This window comes from Cheilinus undulatus, linkage group 17 (assembly GCF_018320785.1).
Source record: "Cheilinus undulatus linkage group 17, ASM1832078v1, whole genome shotgun sequence".
NCBI classification, from domain to species: domain Eukaryota; kingdom Metazoa; phylum Chordata; class Actinopteri; order Labriformes; family Labridae; genus Cheilinus; species Cheilinus undulatus.
The window spans coordinates 34,749,447-34,775,578 of NC_054881.1; the positions used below are offsets into that span (position 1 = coordinate 34,749,447).

A 26,132-nucleotide genomic window follows, 5' to 3' on the forward strand; every position below is an offset into this window, starting at 1 on the left:
GAGATACTTGCACACATGTGCACTTATTTTTCCCTACCAGTAGAGGGAGGCCTGAGCCAGATCCAGAGCCGATGCTGCGGGAGTGCTCAATCAGGTCCTTCAGGGACTCCCCAGGGGGGATGTAGGTCTCCTCCTGCTCCAGATCAATACTGTAGCGTGGCTGCGACTCCTGCCGCTTATATCTGCCAAAAAAATGATGCAGTAGTTGAATGAGTGAGCTCGAGGACTAATGATTTTTTCACACATGTACAAGAAATCTTAAAACTTCTCACCTGAAGTAACAAAAGAGTAGAACAAGACCGAGGATGATGCTGACGACGATGACTGAGACACAGAGAGCCAGGGATGGGATACTGCTGTCAACATAACCTGAAACAATGACGATTTTAATCAGTGTTGTATAAGATTGATTTCTGCTGTTTTAGCCTTTCTAGATGCGAATAACAGTTTCCAAAGTGACATGGAAAGCTCGAGCTGATGATTATCTGACAGTGGTGTCATTTGTTCGCTGTTATCTCCTCAAACATCTTTCTAACTTTCACTGGTAGGGATGAGCTCCATTCTCCCTCCTCTCTCTAACTCCCCCTCCATCCCCTCTTTTCCTCCCCCTCTTCAAGCGTGTGATCGATCACATCCCCTTCCTGAACCCAACAGATCAGCTGTCACTCTGACATCGCTACAGAAACCCCAGAGGGCCTGGAGCAGCTCTGGGACTCTAGCCTTTCTGCTGCGCTCCTGCCAATCACACACAGAAACTGAGGCACAAACACAGTGGATTCTTCAGGGAGAATCCAGGGCCTCGACACACAAAACAAAGAATGAGAAAAATAAAGAAAAAATCTGTATGATTGGCTCAGTGCTCCATTAAGGCCTGGATTATATAAAGGCAACACTTTCCTGGAAATAAACTACTGAATGTGTTTTAAATGACATGCTAACCTCATAGAAGTGTTACTGTAATATCATTCACCAAGAACCTCTTTTAAATTCAAGTCTTTTTGACCCTCTAACAAGGTAAAATTTGATTTACAATTTTTTCACATTTCCATAACCACCGGCTTTAGCTGACTTTATATACTCTGAACGATCACTTTATTAGGTACACCTGTTCAACTGTTTATCCTGCCGAATGTCAAATCAGCCAATCACAAGGTAGCAACAAATGCATTTAAGTGAGCAGACTTGGTCATAACAAATTGTTAAGTTCAAACTGAGTATCAGAATGGGGAAGACAGGTGACTCAAGCGACTTTGACCTTGTCATGGTCTTTGGTGCCAAAGTATTTCAGGAACTGCTGATCTACTTGGATTTCCATCCACAACCATCTCTAGCATTTACAGAAAACACTCTGAAAAAGAGAAAATATCCAGAATGCAGCAGTTCTGTGGGCCAAAATTCCTTGATGAGGTCAGGGGTCAGAGGAATAGACTGAGCTGATAGAGAGGCATTGATTACTAAGATGATCATCTGTTGCAATAGAGGTATGCAGAAGTGAAAAAATGTTGCCTGATGTGATGAGTCTCAATTTCAGCTGCAGCATTGGAATGATAGATCAGAATGTGGCATAATTTTAGTGGGCTGGCTGCTGACTACACATTTCTGATGGCCACTCTCACAGACCGGTTATCTGAGATGCTGTTTATATCAGAAAGGAAATGCCATAATTTGTTGTATTTCCAGTGTTAGATTTTTTCTTAATTCAACTTTATTTCTAAACAAAGTCTGTTAGTTAAAATAAAGAAATAACGTCACTGCAAACATTACAGATTAAGCTACATTTCATAAATTAAAAATAGAAGAAAAGGTCAGAGGTCTAATCTGGGAATAAATGATGTAAAGACACACCTAAGAAGTAGAAACACAAATGGTGACTGACTTTGGCTCCGTTAACTTTAGCTAAAGCTAACATAACTACACTACCTATGTAATTACATTTACTACATAAGTCAATGTAGCTATGTTAGCTTTAGCAATATAACCATTAGCGAACAAATCTAAAGTTGAAGTATCCACATAGATAACTTATCTGCATTGCTTTCATAGCTGTTTTGTGAGCTTAGCTACATTAGCAACTTTAGCTACATAACTCCATTATCTATAGCTAAGTTAGCTTTAGCAACATAGGCTTTAATAAACAGAGCTAAAGCTAATTTAGCTTTGTAGATAACATAGATATGTAGTGTAAAAAGTTTACATAGCTGCTTTGTGAGCTTATCTTTAGATAAATTAGCTCTGTGGCTAAGTTAGCTATGCTTGACGCTGCTGCCTTGTAGGATATTACTTGGAGATGATGAAAGACTCCCTGCCTCTACATTTTCTTTCCATTATACAGTTGATGCTGAGTTACTGAGTTACTGTCATGTGTTTTGTTATAAAAGCACCAAAAAGTCACATAACCCTTTGGGGCGGATGTGTCCGGACAAAGCAGAGCAAGTTGGTCAAGGTAATGACACATTTTTAGAGGAGAAGAGGAGCTGCAGCTGGCAAGATCTGCCTCTGATGTCTTTAGCTTCAGCAGCTACATGCCAGTATGGCACAGTCATCAGGCAACAGGAGGCCAGAGTCAAGAGAAAATATTTCTCAGGGTTGTGTTTGTAAGAATGAAATTATGCAGTCTATTTCTCCAACTGATCCAACGAACTAGTTCAAATCTAAGTGTGTGAGGCTGAGAGCGTAATAACTTGTTAGGGACAGAGGGAAAGAGAGAGAGAGTGTCTGTGTGTGTTGCGGAGTAACAGATGGACAGATACCTCACATCCGTCCCAAGGCAAGAAACTCAAGCAGCCCCCGGGGAGAGGCTGTCCTTTTCATTAGAGGGTGAGAGAACAAGCCGAGTCTGCAGGCTCTATTTCACCTCCCTCTCTCTTTCTCTTCCTGTCCTCCTGAATCAGCATGTGCCACTTCACTCCAGCCCCTCACTCTGTGGTTTGTAACAGTTTAAACTGTCACTACCCATCACCACCCACCGAGGCCTGAATGAGCGCGCTCTAAAAGCCACTCAGGCTTTAAAGTGGGGCTGGATTTCAGCATGCTAAAACCTGTGTGAACAGTGTGTGAGTGTCCTACCTGATGTCACAAGCGGAGGAAGAGTAGGATGCAGGTCTCTGTTGCAGTAGTCCTGATCTGTGCAGCACTCCAGGGCTCTTCTGGAGCGTGCGTTCCACGTGTCCTGAAACACAACATGCAAACATAACACAGTGAGTTTCAATCTAATCAAAAACAGCGAGGACAAACGCACACAGCCGCACTTTTCCCTGAAGAGGAGAGTTAACAATAAACTTTTTTTGTGTGTGTGTAAAGAGCAGAGCTCAAAAGGTCAGGTTTAAACAGCTCTCATAAAGAGCAGCACTTAAAGCTCATAAACACTTCACAAAAAGCTAATGAAGAAGAAAACACTCACACAGGACAGTGTCAGTGTTTTCACAGGAAGAAGCAAACACACATGGAGAGAAGTAGACTTACTCTGCACTGGAACTCAGAACCAGCACGACCCAGACACCCCGTGGTGATGACGGCCACACCGCCCTCCTCCTCCTCCACCATGGTGAAGCAGTAGCCGTCAGTCCTACCAGAATGCACGGCATCACATGAGTCAACAAAGCTCAGGAGTCTTGTATTTTAGTCATGATTATCATGAATGGTGTGGCTGTATTAATATGTCACCAGAATTTTTAGTTTATTGCAAATAAATCATTTTTAAATCCATTAGTAGTCAAGCCTTTATCATCAAATTTCTAAGACCCTGCATAATTGGTTCCTTAAAAATTTCAAACTCTGTATTAGGGCTGAACAATGCCCTCATTGCACATGATTAGCATTATCTAGGGGCCTCTGATAATTTGTGAATTACCCCTGATATCAGTGTTTAGTGTGGTGCATTTGCAAGGGATACGCAAGGTCTGTAATGTACTAAAACTTACAGACAATACTAAAGGAAAACACAAGCTGCATGGCTAAAGCAAGGAAAACAGTAGATTTTTATTTCTACAGTCCATTAAAAAAAAAGCAACATGAAGCACATTGGGTTCTGCAGGTAACGCTTTTATACATATTTAGGCTGTCAAAACATTAAACTTTTAACTGCAATTAATCTCATAATTTCTGTAGTTAGTCATGATAAATTACCCCCTTTTATCAAATTAAAAAATTCCACTATTTTGCATTTTTTACTGTTTTGTGTCTTTTTTTTTTTTCTACTGTCTCAAACTAGGGGTAATTGACTTCCTTTTTCAATACCAAGACATTTCTTGGTAATTCAAAGATTTTAACACAAACTTTTTATGGATTAAATATGAAACAAGAGAACAGTAGAAAGGTTAAGATGACTTTGACTTTGCTGAGTTTTTTTTTTTTTTCCAGTGAAATGAGACATTAAGGAGCAATGGTGTACCAAAAGGGACAACAAAGCATGTGATTGATTACAACTAATTGGGGACCATGATTAATCACGATTAGCCTGGTTAATCTTGACAGCACTTATATATATATTCATATATAATATATTATAAAGAGAGAAATATCTCCCCTAACTTTTCTGTTATGCATTGAGGTTGTTTAAGTCATCTGTGCACATTTGCAGCCAATTAGACAGAAGAAAGAGAAAGTTGAGCATCCCTCCTGTAAATGTATGAGAAAGGGAGATTTCTAAAGGTAAATATAAGCCTCCCCTGTCATTTTTAAACAGTTTTTCAGATATTATTTTGTGCTTTATCAATTATGGATTGGTACGCATCCACAACAACCCTCATTGCGCAGATCAGCTGTTGCAGCCTAACCACTGAATGTCGAGCAACACATTTCAAATCATAAGTTGTGCTTTGCACAAGCTGTATGGCTAAAAAATACTGGAATAAGATTAGTTTAAATAAATAAATGAAGTAAAATAAAGCCATTAGCTGAAGTTACCTGAGAGAAAAGCACTATTTATATCCTATATGTGTCATAACGTTGCTAACAATGTCTAGCCCAGTCTCTTATTTTTTACATCAGAAAGAGGTGCATGAGAAAGCCACACAGACCATTAAAAACAGCATAATTACCACCATAAATTACAGGGATGCCAATTCGCATAGGATTGGAATCACCTGTGGACCTATGTGTGTGCTGAAAATGGTAGATAATTTGCCTTTGAATTTTTACTCTTAAAATACAGACATGGTAGATTCATAAGGGGTTAATAACGCAGACGTCCCATGAGGTTATTACAAATTACAAGAGGTCCATAAGTAATACTTATCTTGTGTGAATAGGGCGTTAAAGGAACAATCTACCCAGACCGTCTGACTTAAATCAGCGAGTTAGTTATTGTTTTACAATACTGCAATAGAAACTGGGATTGTGTTTTGTTTTTGCTTACTAGGTGCAGCTTCTGTAACCTCAAGTAGATACAGCAAATACATGATGGAAGCGAAAGAGATTTGGTATTTGTTGGTAAGTCCTTACATTTTGTTTTTATTGAGCTTGTATATGTCTGTAGCTGAATATTTGGTCCATATAAAAATAATATGGGAATGTTGAATGAAGTCATACTATTAAAAGAAGAAAGCTGTGGTATAATGACAGTAGTAAAATCTGTAGAGTCTTAAGTCCTCGAAGCAGGCAGCCCTGGATAAAATCTGGCTTGTGGCTCCTTTACTACATGTCATTCTACCACCTATCCCTATCTCTCTCTCTGCTCAGTTCATGACTCTATCCACTGTCTCGTATAAAAAAAAAGGGCATAAAGGCATAGAGGCCCAAAAAAACAAATATTTGAAAAAAATAATAATGCTGACTCAGCATTCTCATTAAGATGGGGTCATGGTATTGTGAGAAAAAGGCCTAAGAAATAAATCATGTTATCATAACAATCCAGTGGTAATTGAGAAGAAATAGCAATATTTTCAAAATAAAGTTGTAATTTGAGACTACAGTTCATCTAGTGTTATTTTGAAGGGTAAAACCAGGAGACAGCCAGCTTCCTGTGCTAAGATGAGGAACACAGAGGATCTTCTCAAGCTATTCTTCAGTAAAGATTTAACAAATTACTCAGTACTTTATCTTTTTGGGTCATCAGGGCATATGGAGTCTAAAAAGCTTATGAAAGCATGCAGCTTAAACTATGTTGGGGGGCATGAAAAACGGATGTTTGGGGTCCCTGTATTGAAAATAGCCCATACGTTTGGTGCATAAAAGCACTAAAATTTGTACATTTTCACCAGGATTGAAGCATCTGTAAAATCTGGTGAGTCTGGGGCATGTTAAGGCCTCTATCTGAGCTATTTATTCACCTTAAAAATTGCAATTGTATCCTTATCACTATAAATGTAAAGCCTTGAAATTATCATAATGATAAACCATTCATATATCTATTATATGCGCATGTATTGCTGCAAAATACAGCACATGATGTTTACCTGAGTAGAAATATCTCTAATGCACAGGTTGGATAATAAGAGAGCTAACAAGCCGAGGTTCAAGAGGAGTAAAAGATCTCATTAAAGGATGTAAGCTGAAGTAAACATTTCTGCTAATTAGAGGTCTCTGAAATAATTCCTCTGTTGTCTTTTAAAAGCCTTGAGATGAAGAGTCATTAACAGTCTGTGTGTGTTTCAGCGTACATGCACGTGTTGTTGACAGAGTCTTCAGGGCAGTGATGGTAGCAGTGACACCAAAGCATGTTCTGAGCTGGAACCGTGGCCGTGCTGCTGCTGCTGCTCTCCTCTGCCATCCGCCTCTCAGATCCCCCCTTCCACCCATTCTTCAGCAGCATGGTCTCCAACATGTTGGCTACAGAGAGAAAGAGAGAGAGAAACTGGGCTCAGCAACACAGCAGACCAAAACATCTGGGCACTCCTTAAGCTCCAGCAGAGCCAGAGGAGTAAAAACTTAAGTACACATACCTCAGGAAAATTAAAGATGGAATAAATCAAACACCATTTCTGCTCGTTTTTTAAATGGGCCTTTTCACTTATGTAGAAATGAAAAAAGCATCAGCCTGCACTGGCATCGTTGCTATGGTGATGCAGTCCACAGAAAGTGTGAGTATGTGCCGCTGAAAGCTACCCTGCTGTTCTGGACCGGACTCAATGTACCTGCATGAAGTCTGCAACCAGAATAACATCACTCAGCAGAAAGGGCTCTTTGTGCTGTGTGTGCACGCTTGTCGGACTACGTTCAGTGTCTGTGTGTATTTAGTGTCGAGTATGCAGAAAGTGTGTAATATTTCATTAGTGTGAGTCTGCGGTACATTACTGCATTATTCAAGAGAATCTATTTACCCTTACGCCAGGTTAGAAGACTTCCTGAGCTTTATGATCTCAATAATGTCGTTATTAATGTTAATTACTCCTGTTATAAATCTAATACTGTAGAATGTTCCATCCCACCCAAAATCCTATTTTCCACATCTTCAGAATTGTTTTAAATTCTGTTTTCAGTATTTTGCGCCAGATCTTGACAAAATTTCACAGGATTATTACATAGAGTGCAGATCTAGACTAGACTATCAAATCTGTTAAAATATTTAGAGCAGAGGAGGTAAATTGGCAGTCCAAGGGCTACATGGGCCCCACATCCTCACTCATTGTGGCCCATTCATCAATTTCAAAACACTGCACATCACACCATCCCCACTGTGAAGCCCGGTGGTGGCAGCATCATGCTGTGGGGATGCTTCTCGGCAGCTAGACCTGGAGGGCTTGTAAAAATAGAGGGTAAAATGAATGCGGTAAAATACAGGGAAATCCTGGAGAACAATCTCATTCAGTCTGCAAGAAAATTACAGTTTGGGTGAAGATTTATTTTCAAGTCAATGACCAGAAGCATACAGCGAAAGCTGCACAGAAATGGTTTAAAGACAAAAAGGGGAATGCTCTGGAGTGACTGAGTCAAAGCTCAGACCTCAATCCAATAGAGAATTTTTGGCTGAACTTAAAAAGAAACAAAGTTCAGGTGTATTCACACAGACCAAGAGCACACTAAATAATATGAGTTTAAATCTGCTCCTTGAAAGCTACAGTTAAAAACTTTACGGTTTGTGGCACACCCTATTGAAAAATGTACTTATTATCTTGCTGATTTTTCCTTTCGATTATGTGTTCACCAGGAATTCTCCTACTACATCCTTTTAACAATAAAATCTATCACCCATTTAGAATCTTTGATGCAGAAAGTAGCACAAAAGAAGGTTTATTTCAGCATTGTGCAATTAATCACTTCAAGTGACGTCTAGCCTGCAGCGGGGATTTCAGGCATTAGAAATAATCAGTCTTCCTGCTGATGGTTTTGTTTGCTTTTGTAGGTCAAATAAAGGCTGATATCAGTCAGTTTCTCAACCACAGTATAACACTGGGGCAATCTAACACCGTCCTGTGTGGTGTCCACGTCTTTTTTGTTAAACTGAGTATATCTGAGTCGATATTGATGCGATAATATCAACTAGATGCAAAAGCATGACCACAACTACTGCAATAAATGTCATTTATAAAGGAAAACAGTAAAAACAACTAAGACTGAAAAAATTACTCAGAAATGCTTTAAATCTTTATTTTTTGTTTGTAAGTGAGTTGTAAAAACTACTTGATAATTAATAACCTCTGATAAACTACTGAATTACAGTATAACATTTTAAGAATAATAAACCAGGCATTAGTAGTCAAATAATGTTAACTATTTGACTGAAATATTATCCATTACATAGCCATAAAAATAATCTAGACAGATTTATATAATTTAAACCTTTCCCCTGATGCATCAGACAACCAAAGGTGCAAACATATATCAGTGTAGAGTAAGAGTCAATCCTTTTTCTACCCCTTAGCCCTTATCTTGACTCTTTCCCTTCATTTTGCAAGGCTAGAGCTTAGGGCCAATATAGCACTTGAAACAAAAATTTTTCAGGACTACACTTGAAACCAAGGGGTATTACAAATTTCCCACCATGCACTGCATTCACACTGGAAATGGCACAACGGACTACAAAGGAGGTGCATAAATGTAAATTATAATGCAAAGTATCCTTTGGCTTTAAATGTCTACAGCTGTTAAATCCACCGCACAAACAATTAATACTGAAATAGTTTTAGAATGACTTAACATCTGTTGTTTTCACAGAAATTCACTGTCATATTTAGTAGATATTTTAAAAATGGTTAAGGTTGGCAGAAGTGCTACAAAAATGACCAGATGAAGTGGTGAAAAGGGGTTAGAGAATAGCAAAAATGGAAGAGTATGAAAAAGATGTTTGAAGCTTCACTGTCACCTCCGATGATTGACTATTTATCGTCAAAGTATGATGATGAACAGCAATCAAGTGGTGTCCCAATTCCTAAGGGAAGGTATTCCCCCCTACCCTTACCACTCTTTTTAAGGGGAAGGGGAAGGGGTAGACAAAGGGGAAGGGCTAAGGGGGAAGGGTTAAAGGGTAGAAATGAGATTGACCCTTAATCATTTCTGACAGCAGCTCATCCCTGAAGGCCTCTGTGGTCAGACACATGAACAGTGTTGTCATTAAGATGGATATCTTCCTCACTCACATTTCCTTGAAACAAGGTCTTCATTCTAAAAGTTCAATTATCAACATTAAGAAAGACATCGTCAAAAGCAAGACATGGACAAAAGTATCTGGCCACACCTGTTATTTATTGAACTCAGGTGTTTCAATCAGACCGGTTGTCACAGGTGTATAAAATCAAGCACCTAGCCATGCAGTCTCTATTTGCAAACATTTGTGATACTAAATGGTCCATTCTGAAGAGCTCAGGGACTTGAAGCTCTGTACTGTGATGGATGCCACTTTTGCAATAAGACGGTGAAATTTCATCCCAGTTGGATATTCCACAGTCAACTGTAAGTGATATTTTTAGGAAGTGGAAGCGTTTAGGAACAACAGCAACTCAGCTATGAAGTGGGAGATCTCTTAAAATCGCAGAGCGATTAGTGACTGCTAAGTCGCATGGTGCTTAAAAGTCGCCTGGTTCCATGGCTGAAGAGTTCTGAACTTGCATTGGTATTAATGTAAACACAAAAACTCTGTGGCAGTAGCTTAATCGAACGGGTTTCCATGGCCGAAGGGCTGCATGCACATCACCAAGTCCAAAGCCAAGCATCAGATAAAGTGGGGTAAAACACACTGACACTGAGCAGTGGAAACATGTCCTGTCGAGTGGCAAATCACACTCCTCTCTTGAGCCTGGCTTTGATGGATGCTGGTAGAACATTTCCTGCCTGACTGCACTGTGACAACTGTTAAGTTTGGTGGAGGAGGGATAATGGTATGGGGCTGTTTTTCAGGATTTGGGCCCCTTATCTCCAGTGAAGGCCAATCGTAATGCTTCCAGCATGCAAAGACATTTGGACAATGCTATGCCTCCAATTTTGAGGCAACAGTTTGGGGGAGGCCCTTTTTCATTCTAGCATGACTGTACCCCAGTGCACAAAGAAGAAGAGTGGAGGCTGTTATAGCTGCAGAAAAACACCACATTAAAGTACATGCATTTGAATATAACGTAGCCTAGCCTAGCCCTGGTAGCCCAGAGGTTATGTCTTTATCTTTTCATGGACTGTTAACATCCTGTTAAAATCCAGCCAAGGCTCCTTTCTTAAGTGTCATTCCCTACTCTCTCCCTACTTTTTTACTCCATTCTGACCACTTCTGAAATCATAAAAAAAACAAGAATTTATGTTTTTTAAAATGAATAGTTTCCTCATGCCTCATGGCTTCTCCTTTTTCTTGTCAGTTCTAGCTCATCTAAGCTATCAGTTCATAGAAACGGGGCAGCACTTACCCTCCAGAGCCATGCAAGATAAAAAAAAACTACACTGAAGCACTGTTTAAACAACATTTATTAAAGCGGTACACTGTGTCCCTCCAAGCTTATCTGTGTTAGTGTTCCAGTAAGATCCTCCCTCAAACTGACCTTGGTTGGTCCATCACATCCAAATAACAATTGAGTAAAAATGACAAAAAACACACCGGGAACTTATCGTGGTTGTTTCATGAGTTCAGATACTTTCTGTCCACATCAGCTTTGTTTTACTTTAACTTTTACAAAGGGATTCAGAGAACAGAGACGACAGGCCGGTCACTTCAGAGAGATGTGTTACAGGAAAGCTGACGTAAGGAAAGGATGATTCTGCTTTCAAGTGAAAAAGAAACTCAGAACGAGAAACTTCAGCCTTGTGGGGGCGTCACAGAAAGACACAGAGTTAAGCTGCTGGGGTGAGATCAGTGCAGAGAAAGACACAGCAGCTAAATGGCTTTGCCTCCTACTATAAGAGAGGACCGTTTTAGAGGTGCATCGATCGTTAAAATCATAGTCAGTGCTGATCAATACCAATGTTTAAAATAACATTTTAGCCAGTGGTTGATGCCCAAACGTCAGGCACCATTCTGCTTTTGTGTATAACACACTATAAGAGAGGGTTAACATGGGTGAATATCCCACCTATAACTGATAGTGTGATAAGATAGCACCTTAAAGAAAAGAAAAGACCCAAAACACAACAATAGCACTGTGTCATTTTCTCTTCACCTCTGCATCACACACACACACACAAACACACACACACATACATACAACCAGCAGAGTTGCTGTGTCAGCTACAGGGCACACTCAAGGTCACCCCGAAATCTGATCTGCATCCCCCGCACATTCCACAGGCTGTTCGTCAAACTGCTCACACACGTTAAGAGACCGTTTAATACACAAACACACAAAGCAATGGAAGCTACACCGTGAAGCTGGAGCACCTCCACTCACAGCTCAACATCTCTATCAGCTTCTCGGGGTCCTTCCGGGCAGATTTTCCCAAACAACAACGTGTTTCTGACAACAGCTAGTGTTGGTCATCTCTCGGCTGCGGCTGAAACCTGTCAGCGAGTCTCTGACACTTCCTGCCTCCCAGATTCTCCTTGGATTTTGTCTGAAGACAGAGTAAGCATGTCTGGTACATGTGTCATTCCTACAATGATTCTAGCAAAGAATGGAGCTAAACAGAAAGGTAAATTCAAAAGTAGATTACTGTGTTTGTCCAGAAGCTCTCACTTTTATGTGTTGTATTTTCTGAGATATGATAGTCTGACCGTCCTTATTGTCTCAGGGGTATGATACTGCTGTATAACTTAACCCTTAGGGGTCCAGGATCATGCCATGTCACATGACAGCATGAAAAAAAACACATTTTGTATTGCAATCACTCAGTGTGGAAAGCATGATCTTTAAGCTTTCTTTCAGTTTTGTTTGATGTCAACAGGCCAAGTAAAACAGGAAATATGATCATTTTAATTTGATATAAAAAATAATGTTACACAAAGTAGTCAGTGGACCATGCTGTATAGGAGTGGTACTGGTATGTATTCAAAATTTCAGCATATTGTAATTTCTTTTTAAAAATGACATTATATTGTTTTAAATAACATTTTGTAAAATCCATTTTTGTGGGGTGTTGTGTTTTTTTGGAGGCCCTATATCAAATACAGTAAATTAAACCTAAAAACATATGGTTTTCATTTTATAAAGTTGAGGTATACATGGTATACATTTTTATAAGCATGGTATACATTTTCTGAGTGGTTTATTTTGTCAAAAGAAAATTAACAAAATGGCAAAAAAGCCAGTGGACCTCTAAGGGCTGAATTGAAGACTCTGAACGATAAAAATTCACCTCATCGGGTGTATTTCCAAAACAGGTAACTGATGTCTTGGTTTTTCTTCTTCAGGTATTTCTTATATTTTATTCAGAAAGTATTCAGACTTCCTTTACTTTTTCAGTTCTGCTTTGATGCAGCCTGATGCTACAGTCTAAAAAAGGTATTTTTATTCTCATAAATCTACACTCAGTACCCCAACATGACAAAGTGAATACAGATTTTTTTTTTTTACTTTTGCAAATTAATCTAAAAAATAAAAGACTGAACTATCACACCGACTTAAGTATTCAAACCCTTTACAAACACACATTAAATTTAGTTCAGGTTCCTCCCATTTCCCTCAATCTTTGCTGAGATGTTTCTTGATTTGATAGGAGTCCACTTGTGCTTAATTAAACTGATTGGACATGATTTGGAAAGGTCTCTCTATAAAAGGACCCACAGCTAACATGGCATATCAGAGCATAAACCAAGCCATGAGGTCAAAGGAACTGCCTGCAGAGACAGGACTGTTGCACTGAAGGTTCCCAGGAGTACAGTGACCTCCATAATTCTTAGAAGACACAACCTGGACTTTTCCAAAAACTGGTCACCTGGCCAAACTGAGCAATCAGGGAGAAGGGCCTTAGTAAGAGAGGAGACCAAGAACCCGATGGTCACTCTGACTGAGCTGCACAGATCCTGTGTGGAGATGGGACAAAGTTTTCAGAAGCACAACCATCTCTGCAGCCCTCAACAAATACAGGCCTATTCCATATATTCAGGCAATTTAACACAGCCAACTTATGAATGTTATAATCCGTTTTAACCAAACTTGTTTGGTATGAAAGAACTTTTTTTTTACATTTAAGTGAAGCCAGGTTACTTCCATTTTTAAAGCACTGAGGAGGCATTTATCTCAAATTGTGTCCAATTAAAAAAGAAAAATAATGGTGTAATTTCTTATTTTAATCTTTTAATTTTAAAATCAGATCTAAATTTTTACAAGAAGTGTGTGATGTGAGGCTTCAGAAGCGGTCATCCAGACAGATAGGGTGATCCATAAACACGCTGTGATAAAAATGGCTTTTTTTCCATCAAGAGAAAACTGGAAATCAATGCAAAACACAATGAGAGCTATCAACAGCGATGACTGAAATGAAGTGATGAAGTGAAATGTTGACAGGGGAATTTCACATCCAGAAAACAGAGAAATAAACTCTCTGCAAAGGTTTCCAATTATCCTGTTTGTTCCACAAAATCTGACATCAGACATGTAATCCATGAGCCGAGACCTCCACACAGACTCTCTATCGCGGCACATGAGAGGAAAGGGAGATAAGTTAGTCCAGGTGGCTGTGATAAATCACCTCCTCCGAAGGAGACATCTTCCCGAGTGTCTTCACGCTGCTCTTTGACCCTGAGGGGGTCACAACCAACCTGCAGAGGGGCCATACATCTCCTCCACCCGAGCACCGCACCCTCATCTCTCTTAACCCCCTACAGGCTTCAAAGGCTTCTGCCACACCAGACACTCCGAATGTGCACATGTTGAACACACACCGGGAAGCGTCTGAGGAGCACATTCCTCACACACTCTCCTTCTTCTCTGCTGCTGCACCAACACCGTGTCGTCTATTTCCAAAGCGCAGCTTCCTGCAACCTGTTCTGTGTTTACCGGCCGTGACCAGGCTGCTGGAGTGGAGGCATGTGAGGGGCACTTTGAGGCCCCCACCACCCGCAGAAGAAGAGTTAAAGATATCAGAACCTGTCTGTCTGCTGTAGACCCGCAGCACCACTCTGTGCACCTTGAGAAAAAATAGTCCCTCTGTCAGGGATTCATGATGAGAAAACTTCCCACAGGGGTGTGAAAACAGGAGAGAGATGCTAAATCCACAACAGAAAACTCACTCATAGAAAGACAAACATGCAGCAGACACAGAGACTCACAGACTTTTGAGAAATCAGAGTACATGACAAGATCTTAGGTCTGAGCATTGGTAGCTCAGATTACATCAAACTACCCAGAAATCATTATATCTTGCCTGGGCTCTGGGGCAGGGGGGTGCCAGAGATTTCAGGGGGGGAGCTCAAGGGTCTGTCTGCCCTGAAAGTGTGCAAATTAAAAATCCATTTATTCAATTAATCAATTAAAAGTCTAAAATTATGATAAAGCACATGAATGGTTCGTATAACAGTATTTCAGTAATAAGACTTGTGTTTTGGGTATCTTGTTTGGCTTTAAATGCTGAAAAATTTCAAATTGATGTGTATTTTTGACAGCAATTAGTCACTATTTTTGTGTGTGGGTTGCCTCAGCTCATCTTAGAGAAGCAGAGTCTCAGTGGGAAAAGGTTGGGAACTACTGTTGTAGGGGGTGACTGCATTGCAACTACTTCAAATGGAAAAAATATGCACAAATTAAGTGCAAAGAATATTTATCTACCATTAAAGCTCAGATGTTGAAATTCTTATAGTCATATTTTTTGTGAACATGCATGTGTGATATTATCACATTCATTATTAGGGATGCAAAACAATATTGGTATGATATCAGTATTGGCAGGCGTGAAAATTCCTGGCAATAATTACAACCTGTATTAAATCTGTCTATCAGCTGTAAATATTAGCCGTATGAACAGACAGGTTACTGGAGTTTTAGGCTGGACCAGCCGACCAACGTCAGATTGAGTCTTGTTCTTTATTCAGCATCATTCCTTACAATTTAAATGTGTTTTAAGAACAGAAATTTTTGGTCTGGACTATCTGCAAATTTATCTGTATGGGTTAAAATTATTTTGTAAATAACGGCATATCAGATATTATAATATATAATTACCTGAATTATTATATATATTATTTTTTAACTGTATTTCCTAAGTAAATCTCTGAATCAATGTGTGCCTCTTCCACTTGTCTAAAGTGTCTAAAACAAGAACAATGGAGGACATTGAGGCGATAGTGTACCTGCTTCTTGTTTTAGTCCAGAGACAGATGAAAAGTACAGGTGAGTTACAGAAGTCATGCAGCAGTGCGAAGCTGACAAAGACAGAGGTTTGATTCCTGTGTCAGATATTCTCCTCACGATGCTCTGATGATACTCTCTGAACACTTATTGATCAGGTAAGCTTTCTGAAACCTCTCCTGAAAAAAAGGTACCAGGTATGATCCCTTATGGCAGCGGTCCCAAACTCTTCCTGTTGAGCAGATAAAAATATTCTCAGCCCCCCCACCCCTCGCCATACTTATCAACACGTAAAAATATGTAAACGTACGACTGTCAGTCAAAATATTAGCAAACAAATTCCTTTTTTCAGGATCTACTACCACATTAAACCATAGTAGCAATAACAACAATCATGCCCTTAAGCCGAGTTTTAAAGATTTGACTTTCTGAAATTGAAAAACATCTTTAAGCTTTATACCCCCAATCCTCCATAATTCTTGTGACTATCATGGCTTATTTGGCACTACAGATCTTCTTGAGTCTGTTAAATTTCAGTGCCTAGCTATGATTTTTTTTTTTGTCTTGACTGAGGCAAAAGCAGAAAAAACAGAAAACAAGAATCTCACACTGGTAGGATGAGGGAAGAGTGTTATCAGTGCTCTCAGTGGGTACTCCTTTGCCCCTCCAATCCAAAATGTAGGTGACATCTTGGACTTAAACTGCCACTGCATTAGGGCTGAACGATTTGGGAAAATAATCTAATAGAGATTGTTTTCCCCAATATTGCAATTGCGATATGATATGTGATTTTTTCCTTAGGTCCTGATCTTATGTTTTTGCAACAAACACAAGTAATAAATCATTCTTTATTACAAAAACCACAATATTAGACAAAAATAGGGCTGAACAATTTAGAAAAAGATCTAATTGTGATGACATTGACCCATATTGCATATTGTATAGGACTTGTTGTATTGAAGGGAGTTATAATTGTTATGTAAATTTCATATTTAGTAAGAAAAACGTACAAAAAAATAAGATTGTTGTTGAATATTCAAAAAAACTGCCACTTGGATGATTGCATGATAAGTAATGCATATCATCTCTACTCCAAAAAAAGTTTTTAAATTGGTATTTTGACACAAATTTCAGGTAAAAGAAATATTGCACTTTCTGCGTGTTGAAAATTCTCCAGGCCTTATTGCAGTTTAATCTAATTTTCGATTAGTAGCCCAGCCCTACACTGCATTGTACTTTGCTGATTCTGAAGTGGGGCTGCTTAGTCCTGCCGTGCCCCCCTGGGGGACCCATGGCCCACTTTGGGAGAAAAAAAAGGGTAGACTTGAGATGAGACATGAAAAGCACTACTTTACTACAGTATCATGTGTCCACCCCTCAACTCTGTACTTTTATTTCAAATATTTTGTATTAGAATGAAAAATGAAAAAGAAATTAAGCAATTGCTGCAACTCTTATGATGCATGATAGAGAAATAAATGATACTTCAGTGCTCTGACCAAAGGTATTTCTCAGTTGGTTTCTGGTATTTTGTGTCCCTCGTTTGTGTCGTTTCCTGGTGTCTTAGCAGCCTGCTTGAAAGACAGGTGAAAAAAAGAGACACAAGGACAGAAGACGATAATTTACCAAACGAGAAATCCTTCACTTCACAGCGGGTGTCAGGCCTATTTAAAATCTGATGACTGATCTGAATCAGCTCTGCAGATGTTCAGAAAACTCTTCATTTTAAATGTTCTAAACATTTCCTTTATTTCACATGAATATGGTTTGAAACTTTTGACATAAAATGTCTCAGACAGAAAAGAAACGTAACAGTCTACATGTAGCATTTCTTACTTTACATAGCCTGTAATCAGTGGTATATTCTGCTTTTCCATTGTTGCTTTGTTTCCTTAAATGTTGTTGGACTGTTATGTTGTAGAAAGCTCTTTATAAACCTGCTTATAAAAGTAAAACTATGGCTAGATAAAGCTGGAACCAAGACTTTAGGTTTAGCAGCGTGTTTGTTACTCATCACATCACACCATCTCCATCTTACTCACTCCCACTCAACAAAGTTCAAGTTTTCTCCTCTCTGTCTACCCACAATGCCCATCATTTCACCTCACTGCTCGTCTATCTGTCCGTGTGGTCTGTACTTACTGGAAAAAGCCACGAGACACGGGCTAATGCTAGGCTCTATTACAGACACATGGAGAGACTGCGGCCATAACATGGCCACAATATGTCATTTTACCCCACAACAACAGCTCTGCCAAACACATGCGGAAGCTTCAGAGCGTATTCAAGGACGCTCAAGGACTCCTAAAGACTAAAAAAACTCCTCGAATTAAAAAATAAAATGATTAAACGGTTATGTTTAAGTGCCTTCATGATAAAAAACTACAGTGTTATCCACCGTTCATGAGCTGCAGTTTAAAAAGTCAAATTGAAGGAACACATTAAAAGTATTCCCAGGCTTCCAAATCCCACATAACGCACATGAGCAGCTTTTACACATACGCAGAGTTTATGCCCCCATGCCTGACCGCTGGAGCACATCTGTCCAGGGATCAGATACTATGTGAGGGAACTGAATCCACATCCTGACAGGAAGCAGCACACAGAAGGCCAGAGGAGCTTGGACCTGCTGAGCACCGACCGCTGCTGTTTTGTCCTTCTGGAGCTCCTACACTGTGCTGCACTCTGACCTTCATCCACAACAATCGCACAGATGTCCTCCAAAGAGTGTCCACAATGCTACGTAGCACTTTTTGTTCTTCTATCAGAGTTCAGTCTGACCAAACAGTTTAACTCACAAGGACAATATGAGAGCAGAAGAAAAGTTTGATAGAGACAGAGCTACTCTCCTAGCTGACAGTCACAGATGTGTGAAGATTACTGAAGACTACATACCAGATTCTTCTGGATTTAGATGGTACAGTTTATCTTACACTATCATTATGAAAATCTGTGCAAATGACAAGAGAATAGCTTATGTGTAAATATAGACTAGTTGTAGTTGCACATATCAGCTGGCTAAACAGTTAGTCGAATCCCTTCAAAGCCGACATGAAAATTACAAGTTGGGTGGACTAATTACTAGGGCTGGGTAGTTAATCTAGATTAAACTGCAATATGTCCTACTGCAACTTTCAAATCGCAGATGGTACTATATTTCTCAAACCCAAAAAGTGTGTTAATATATCGGTAGAGATGTTACGATCTACAGCAGGGGTCATCAAGTACATGCACAAGGGCCAGATTTAGTCTCGACAGAATCTCTGGGGGCCAGACTTTCAGATAAACAAAAATTAAATAAATATTTTTGGTCTGATTGAAATATTATTGTATTAGTATTTGTATTTTCTTTCAAAATGCAGAATATTTTTAAGTCATTACCAGTGAGATCTATCCCTATTATCCATAAAACAGCAGGCCAAAAGTAGACAGGCCCGACAACAGAACTGGCTGGGCCCCTGAAAATCCCAGAGAATGGGCCCTCCTCAATTGTGATTTAGTACCAGTATTAACCCATTTTTGACACTTTTAACCCCTTTTTGATACTTTTTGCCTCTTTAACCCAGTTTTTGCAAGATTTTAACCCCTTTAAAACCACTTCTTCTACCGCCTTTGTGACACTTTTATCCATTTTTGCCACTTTTTTTCTATTTTTGCCACTTTTCATTACATTCTTTTTCAACAATTCTTGCAACTTTAAAACTCATTTTTGCCACTTTTAACACGTTTTTGATACTTTTTGTCTCTTTAACCCATTTCTAGCCATTCTTTAACCCATTTAAACCCTTTTTCCTGCATGTTTTATCCCGTGTGCCCCACTTTTATCAATTTTTGCCACTTATTTAACATATTTTTTGCCACTTTTTATCCCTTTTCATGAGTTTTTTGCACTATTGATTGGCATTTGTAACCATTTTTAGATACTTTTTGCCCCTTTTTTCATGTTTTACCATTTTTTGCCACATTTAAACATCTTTTCACAACTTTTTCTGCCAATTTTTGTCCCTTTGTGCCACCCCACAACCCACTTTGCCACTTATCACCCATTTCAGACATTTAAAGCCAAAGGATATTCTTAAAACCACACCATCTTCTTTTCCACCTTTTCTGAATTGAATGATCTTTTGGGGGCCGGACAGGAAGCTTTGGGGGGGCCCAATATGGCCCCCGGGCCGCCAGTTGATGATCAGTGATCCATACCATTGGTTCTCCACCTGGAGGGTTTGGGACCAACTTCACTCGCCCACTGAGCTCCACTTCCTGTCAGCTAAGCTATCACTAAAGCTAGCTTTCTGGTGGTAGCTTCTGTCCGTCAAGCTATCTGTCAATAAAATGAGATGCCCCAATCAGTGCGCAGTGAGGTTATTCCTAAATATAATCAAAACGATTGTGGTGTTGTGTACGTGACTTCCAGTGTTCCTGCAGCCAGCCTCAAGTAGACACTCGCCGTACTGCAATTTTTTTGCGCTTTCGAACTGGCTTCATTTTTCAGGACCGGAGGTTGCCACTTGAGAAATAACCGTTGTATTTCCTGCTCAGCGTGGCTCGATGGAGACACAACTTTGCAGCTGGTATATACTACACAACGGGCTGCTGTGCTGATTGGCTACAACTCACGTGATGTTTTAGCCAATGAGGTAGTTTTGTAGGCAGGACTTTAGAGGTGACAGTGTAAGTGAATGTGAGTCAGGGGGTAAGAAGCACATGCAGTTGAGCCAAAGTAGCAGACTTTTTCATCAAATAATCCTATCTTGATCAGCAGAATAAAACACTGATACCAATGATCGGCAGAATGCCAAATATTGGCACCATCGGCTGACTCCTACAACACCCTACTGTAATCCATATCAGTCATGCCCCCAGTTTCCACAAACATCTGTTTTATTCATATATTTATCCATTGCACTGGCAGCCCTAATTTTCTTTACGGCAAATCCCAAGTAGTTAGCAAGAGAATTAGAAGTCAGCTAAACTAACTGCAATCAAATATTGGTAACCTAAGGATCTTTTGTGTGTCTAAAATAGAAATTTGCGGGCAGGTGTGTGGCTTTGACCAGCAGTAGAAGTACTGGTTCACACACTCTGTGCTTATTCAGCAGTTTCAGTTGCTCACTTGGGTCAAAGTGAAACCAAAATGTGGGTACAGGAAACACGCCAAAGCTAATATCATTTTCAAAAATACATCCATCTTAAAAAGGTGTTATTGTCATTAAAAAAAAGCAGACAACAGTGTGTGATTCAGCTGTCTGACCACCGGAAGTAACAGGATGGGGATCAGCTACTCTCTGTGAACCTCACCAGCCTGCAGAAACAGGTGCCAAATTGACCATGCTGCTTAGATTTACGGGCAACCTCCCACATGTTTTACTCATTTGGGGGTGCTTTAAAATATCAGATCACAGAGGAAACTGAAAAAGCAACTGGTGGCTCGAGTACTGAATGAAAAAAGCAAACAGAAGGAGGAAAGCTAGGAAACACTTATAAATGTTCTGTGAGGATCAGTGCTCCCTTTATTTTATCACAGGCATCTTCTGAGCCTTCAGTTAGGTAGGCTCATGTTGGATAAGCATGCACCTCGGTCTGCATGGATAAGAGTAAAGAAATCTCTGAAGAAACGTTCTTTATGGGCTGAGGTATTTGGTGACCAACTGTGAAAGTAGCAGCGAGCTCTGAAGCTCTCAGTCAGGTTGGTGTTTATCTTTGACACGCTCTGTAAAACCTCTCTTTGTAGAAGCATTTCACTTCAGATTCCCTGGTCTGCTAACATGAGGCTGATTATATTTACATCTCTATCCCTATGATTCAAAAAATACTAATTTAGAAAAAACTCGAGCATTATCCCAGAAATATTCAAAGTCAATCAGTGATACTTATGTAAATGTAGATCCAAATGTGTGAAATCAACCAATAGCCTTCATAACATTAATAATAAATGTATTCCAGGGACCATGTCAGTTCTGTATAAATGAGCTGCTGCAGGAAACAACTGATACACCATCCATTATTCAGGGAAATCCAGCTAACTCTGAGTCATATGGTGACAATTTCCAGACTGCCTCATTATTTGCAGTATTTACAAACACTGCTTGTGTGTGTGCTTGTGCCTGTGTGTCAGTGTGCCTAGATGCTGGCTTTAAAGCCTGACACCCAACTGTGTCTTTAATGACTGTTAGACAGATGCCTATTCCAGCAAACTAAACCAGTAACAGCATAGACACAACCAGTAACCCTTTAAGTTTTTCTTTGTATCTGATAAAATCTGAGTAAATATCCTTTATAATTTTGGGTACCACTTTATTTGAAGGGGTGTGCATAAGACTTACATGACACTGTCAAGACGCAGGTTTAATAAACATAAATGAATGTCATCATTAAGTGTCATTTGGTCAGTTATGTCTCCTTTAAGGCAAAGTTGACTTGCATCTTTGTACAGTAAGGTAAGGCTTTAGCCGGCTGTCTTAGCCTAGCATAAAGACTGGAAACAATAGGAGAGAGAGGGGTAAGATCCAGTTTTGACTTTTCTGATCTCCAAGACAGGCTACAAGTGCAAAATCTAAAACTTCAGCTCTTGATTTGGGATGTCCAGAGGGGTAGTGGTGTGTGTAGAAGTGGGTGTGCTCTTAATTCATGGCATTGAAGGTGACGTAATTGATCAGTTGACACAATCTGTCAATGTGACCTAATTTAGTAACATCTTGCTCGATCTAAAATACCAAGAGACACCCATTGACTGTGAAATTAAGCAGCAATTTTAATTGACTAGGGATGCAGCAATACTTGCAGAAAAAAAAGTACAGGGGCTGTTGCCTCACAGCAAGACGGTTCCTGGTTTGCATGTTCTCCCAGTGCACGTGTGAGTTCTCTCCAGGTACTCCACCATCCTCACACCACCAAAGAAATGCTCATTAGATTAACTGCCAACTCTAAATTGCCCGTAGGTGTGAGTGTGAGTGCCTGGTTGTCTATATAAATCAGCCCTGCAACTGACTGATGACCAGAGCAGTGTACCCTGCCTCTCGCTTAGTGACAGCTGGGATAGGCTCCAGCCCCCCCGTGACCCCCACCGGGATAAGTGGTGTGAAAAATGGATGGATAGATGGAAAAACAGTACGAATATGGACAGTTTGAATCTGTTTGAAAGACAGACGTATTTCAACACTTATTGCAATAAGATGTAATTCAATGATTATTTACAATAAAACATAAGAATTATGGCTGTCAGTATTAGAACGCATTATTAATTAAGGTCCATATTGCTCTTTGAAATCATTACACCTTCTTTTTTCTGTTCTTAAACTCAAGCTATAATCTTTAACCTCTCATTTCTACCAAAGTAAAAGCTCTGCATTTTAACAGGAAGTAACTTACCCTTAGTTCAGGACAGTACAATATCCAAAATAAAAACTGTTTCAAACTCAAATTTCAAAAAATAGAAAGATGATTTGCAATTAACCACAAACATTCAAAAATTATTTATGATTAAAAATATAATGGTTTGACAGTCTTACTGAAATGCTGCCTGTTTGGGCAGAGACAGATAAGAAGAGGGCAATTTGTATCCTATCACCAAAGGATCAAAATAAAATAACCAGTTTATTTTATTTTTTTAATTCAATCTGTTTGCTATTGGTGACATGAATCCTGTACCATGATTCAAATTCAATTACTACTTTTCAGGTAATGAAAAAGCTGTTTTTCTTTATAATGCCTTTCTATAAGGTAAGTTACCACTTTTTGTCATTAATTTAGTATTTAATCAAAATTAAGCTTCATTGTAGTTTGAAACAGGGTCAACCCAAGAGCTACTTATGTACTTCCTTTTGGGCTGTAATGATTAACCGAGATAAAAGCGATTAATCAAGGTCCACAACTGATGTGCTAATTTTTTAAATCATGATTAATCTCATGCTTTATTGTCCCTTTCAACACACTTTGGTTAAGCCTTCACAGTGATGAAAATTGAGTCCTGCACCGCTCCTCAAAGTCTCATTTAACTATAAAAAGTCACAGACAGCTCAGTGGACAAGTCAGAAGTCATCAAACATTTTACTGTCCCCTTTAATCACTTTAAGATCTACAGGAAGTTCTTTTTTCTGTGGTAAAGGTTATGATAAAATCTTTGATCTACCTTTAAAAGGAAGTCTGTATCCAACATGAAGTCAGTTACTGTCTGTAAGACGGGAAAATCCAAAGCAACACAAAAACAGTTCTGCATGTAAAATAGTGGAATTTTATAATGCAATAAAAAGGGTGTGATTGATTGCAATTAACAACAGAACTTCTGAGATTAATTGCAATTTGACAGCCTTAATTTTCTGATACTTTTTGTTGGTTTGTAATTTGATAAACCCGCCGTCTGACAAAGAAGGTGACCGAAAGCACTGATTCGTAAAAAAACAAAAAGGATGAAATTCATGAAAATGTTGAAAGAGCTGAGTGCAATGTTACATCCTTATTAATCACAATTAAAAAGTGCAAATTTTATTTACTAAGAGGTGAATTACTGCAGCTCTGAGAAAACTACATCGGTGAAGCCTGTTTTTAAATGTGCACCTTAAAAAATGAAACTCCCTAACTGCATTTATGCTTACACACTGATAATGTCCCCTCCTCTCTGTGATCACAAACAGAACAAATGCACAAGTGTCACCTCCTTGACTCTGGGAGCCTGTCTCCACTCCCCCGCCTGTCACAACCTCACGGGTGGCACCACAACACTGTTGGCATTCGTCGTTAAAAAAAAGACAACTGGCTGTCCATCTTCAAACAATTCAAAACACGAACGGGAGTGGGGGAGTAGAGAGGGGGGTTAGGGAGCATGGGGAGAGGGGACGGGGTGGATAAATACACACCCGTTCTCATGGTGGCCCCTGTGGAGATCATTATAGCTTTTGCTCATCATAAATACCACAGGGTAAAAAATAGACGGTTAACCTCACAGCTAGAACGCTCAACCTGCAGGACCTTGACTTACAGGTGCAAAAACTATCGCTCAATATGGAAATTTAAATCATCTCAAAGAATGTATAGGAGCAATTTAAATCCTCAGGATGATGCTAGTAAAAATCAGATGCCTGTTTTAATAGCTTTACAACAAAATCAGAGGTCCCATGTATACAGTATAAGCAATTTTTTTGATTTTGATAGACAAAAATTGCAGGCAAATTCCTGAACACTGTCTAGATGGCACAAAAAGATTTCCAACACCTGTCTTATGAGACAGATGCCATTTTTAAAGCTTCAGCTCTTTTTGGGATTGTTTCATCAAAAACACATGCTATCAGAAAGCACTAAAGTATAGAGCATTTTGACAAAACGTTTCAGGAGAAAAGTGACCTCTATACATTTGGCTTTTGCAGCTTTTTTCAGCCAACAAGTGTCAACACAGCACTCATATCTAATAAAGCAAGAAGTAAAATAGCCCAACAAGCAGTTGTGAGGGAAAATACTCACCATGAGAGCCCCGGCTCAGTGATGCCACTCCGGTCACCAGCAGAACAGCCTGCCAGGCCCACACCAATACCATCCCTCCAACACCGACCCTGTCAGAGTCACCCGCCTCCTTCAACTCCCTGAGGTGCTGCCACAACGATAAGCCAAAGACGTGAAGGTGCAACGGCGTTTTTTAAATCCTTCCGTGAACGATCACTGATCCACTCTTTCTGTATGTATGCGCCTCTCTGTGTGACTCTCAGGAACTTCACCCCGCAGCCTCCAGCTCCACTCCACACTGACAGCCTGGGAGACAGAGTGAGAAGAGAGGGGGGAGGAGGAGGAGAAGGAGGGTGTTACTTAGCTGATCTCTCGCTGTGCTATTTGTCCGGCCCTTTCTGTGACCGGTTTGTTACGGAGGGAACAGCTGAGTATATCTGAATCCATGCTCTCTCTCTCTCTCTCTTTCCCACACACGGACAAGCACAGACACTTTACATATTCTCACATCACTCATACACAGAAAGCAGAGCGGGATAAAAAGAGGGCAGCAGGGTGAGAACCGGTGCCGTGGATGTGAGCCGGAGCTGAATGAGGTGTGAATGGCAGCAGTGAAAGCATTATGACCCACTGCCACATGTATACAAACACACAGCATGCCAAATGGGACACAGAAACCTCCATTAGAATGAAGGAGGAATCTTATATATAAACTTTCAGTGCTAAAATCTGCAAGCAGAGCTCACAGTTTTTGCTGGGGTTGGTGTAAATGGTTCACCATGGGTCAAACATCCTGCAGCAACTCTACTCCCAGTCTGAGTTTATCTTATGTCTGACAAAGCTATGCAAAAGACACTTCACAGCATGTACTTATGTACAAATCAAGCTATTTTATTTGATTCTAAAACTTTTTAGCTCAATTGGATAGTTAAAAAGTGTGCAAAACAGCAATGATGAAAAAAAATCAGCAACAAATCTGCACTTCATTTTGATTTAAAGTTACCACTAGGAAGCTCCTACTGAAAGGAAAAGACATGTCATGGATGCTGATCAATTCCTGCTGGACAGAGATTCACTGATTTGTCTTAGGAATTCTGTATCTGAACCCATGACTTGGACTCACAG

General features: G+C 39.7%; 1 protein-coding gene across 4 annotated transcripts in view; it reads right to left on the bottom strand.

The window, feature by feature from the left end:
- bmpr1bb (bone morphogenetic protein receptor, type IBb) overlaps positions 1-26,132 on the bottom strand; it is an 89,262-nt gene that overhangs the window by 5,971 nt on the left and 57,159 nt on the right. For all 4 annotated transcript variants that reach the window (XM_041811679.1, XM_041811677.1, XM_041811675.1 and 1 more), the window contains 6 exons: positions 25,029-25,313; positions 6,600-6,768; positions 3,463-3,565; positions 3,067-3,169; positions 273-369; positions 38-182 (listed from right to left, as the gene is read on the bottom strand). In XM_041811679.1, the coding sequence (XP_041667613.1) occupies positions 38-182; positions 273-369; positions 3,067-3,169; positions 3,463-3,565; positions 6,600-6,768; positions 25,029-25,101 (690 nt within the window). In that variant the 5' untranslated portion in view covers positions 25,102-25,313. The remainder of the gene's footprint in view (positions 1-37; positions 183-272; positions 370-3,066; positions 3,170-3,462; positions 3,566-6,599; positions 6,769-25,028; positions 25,314-26,132) is intronic.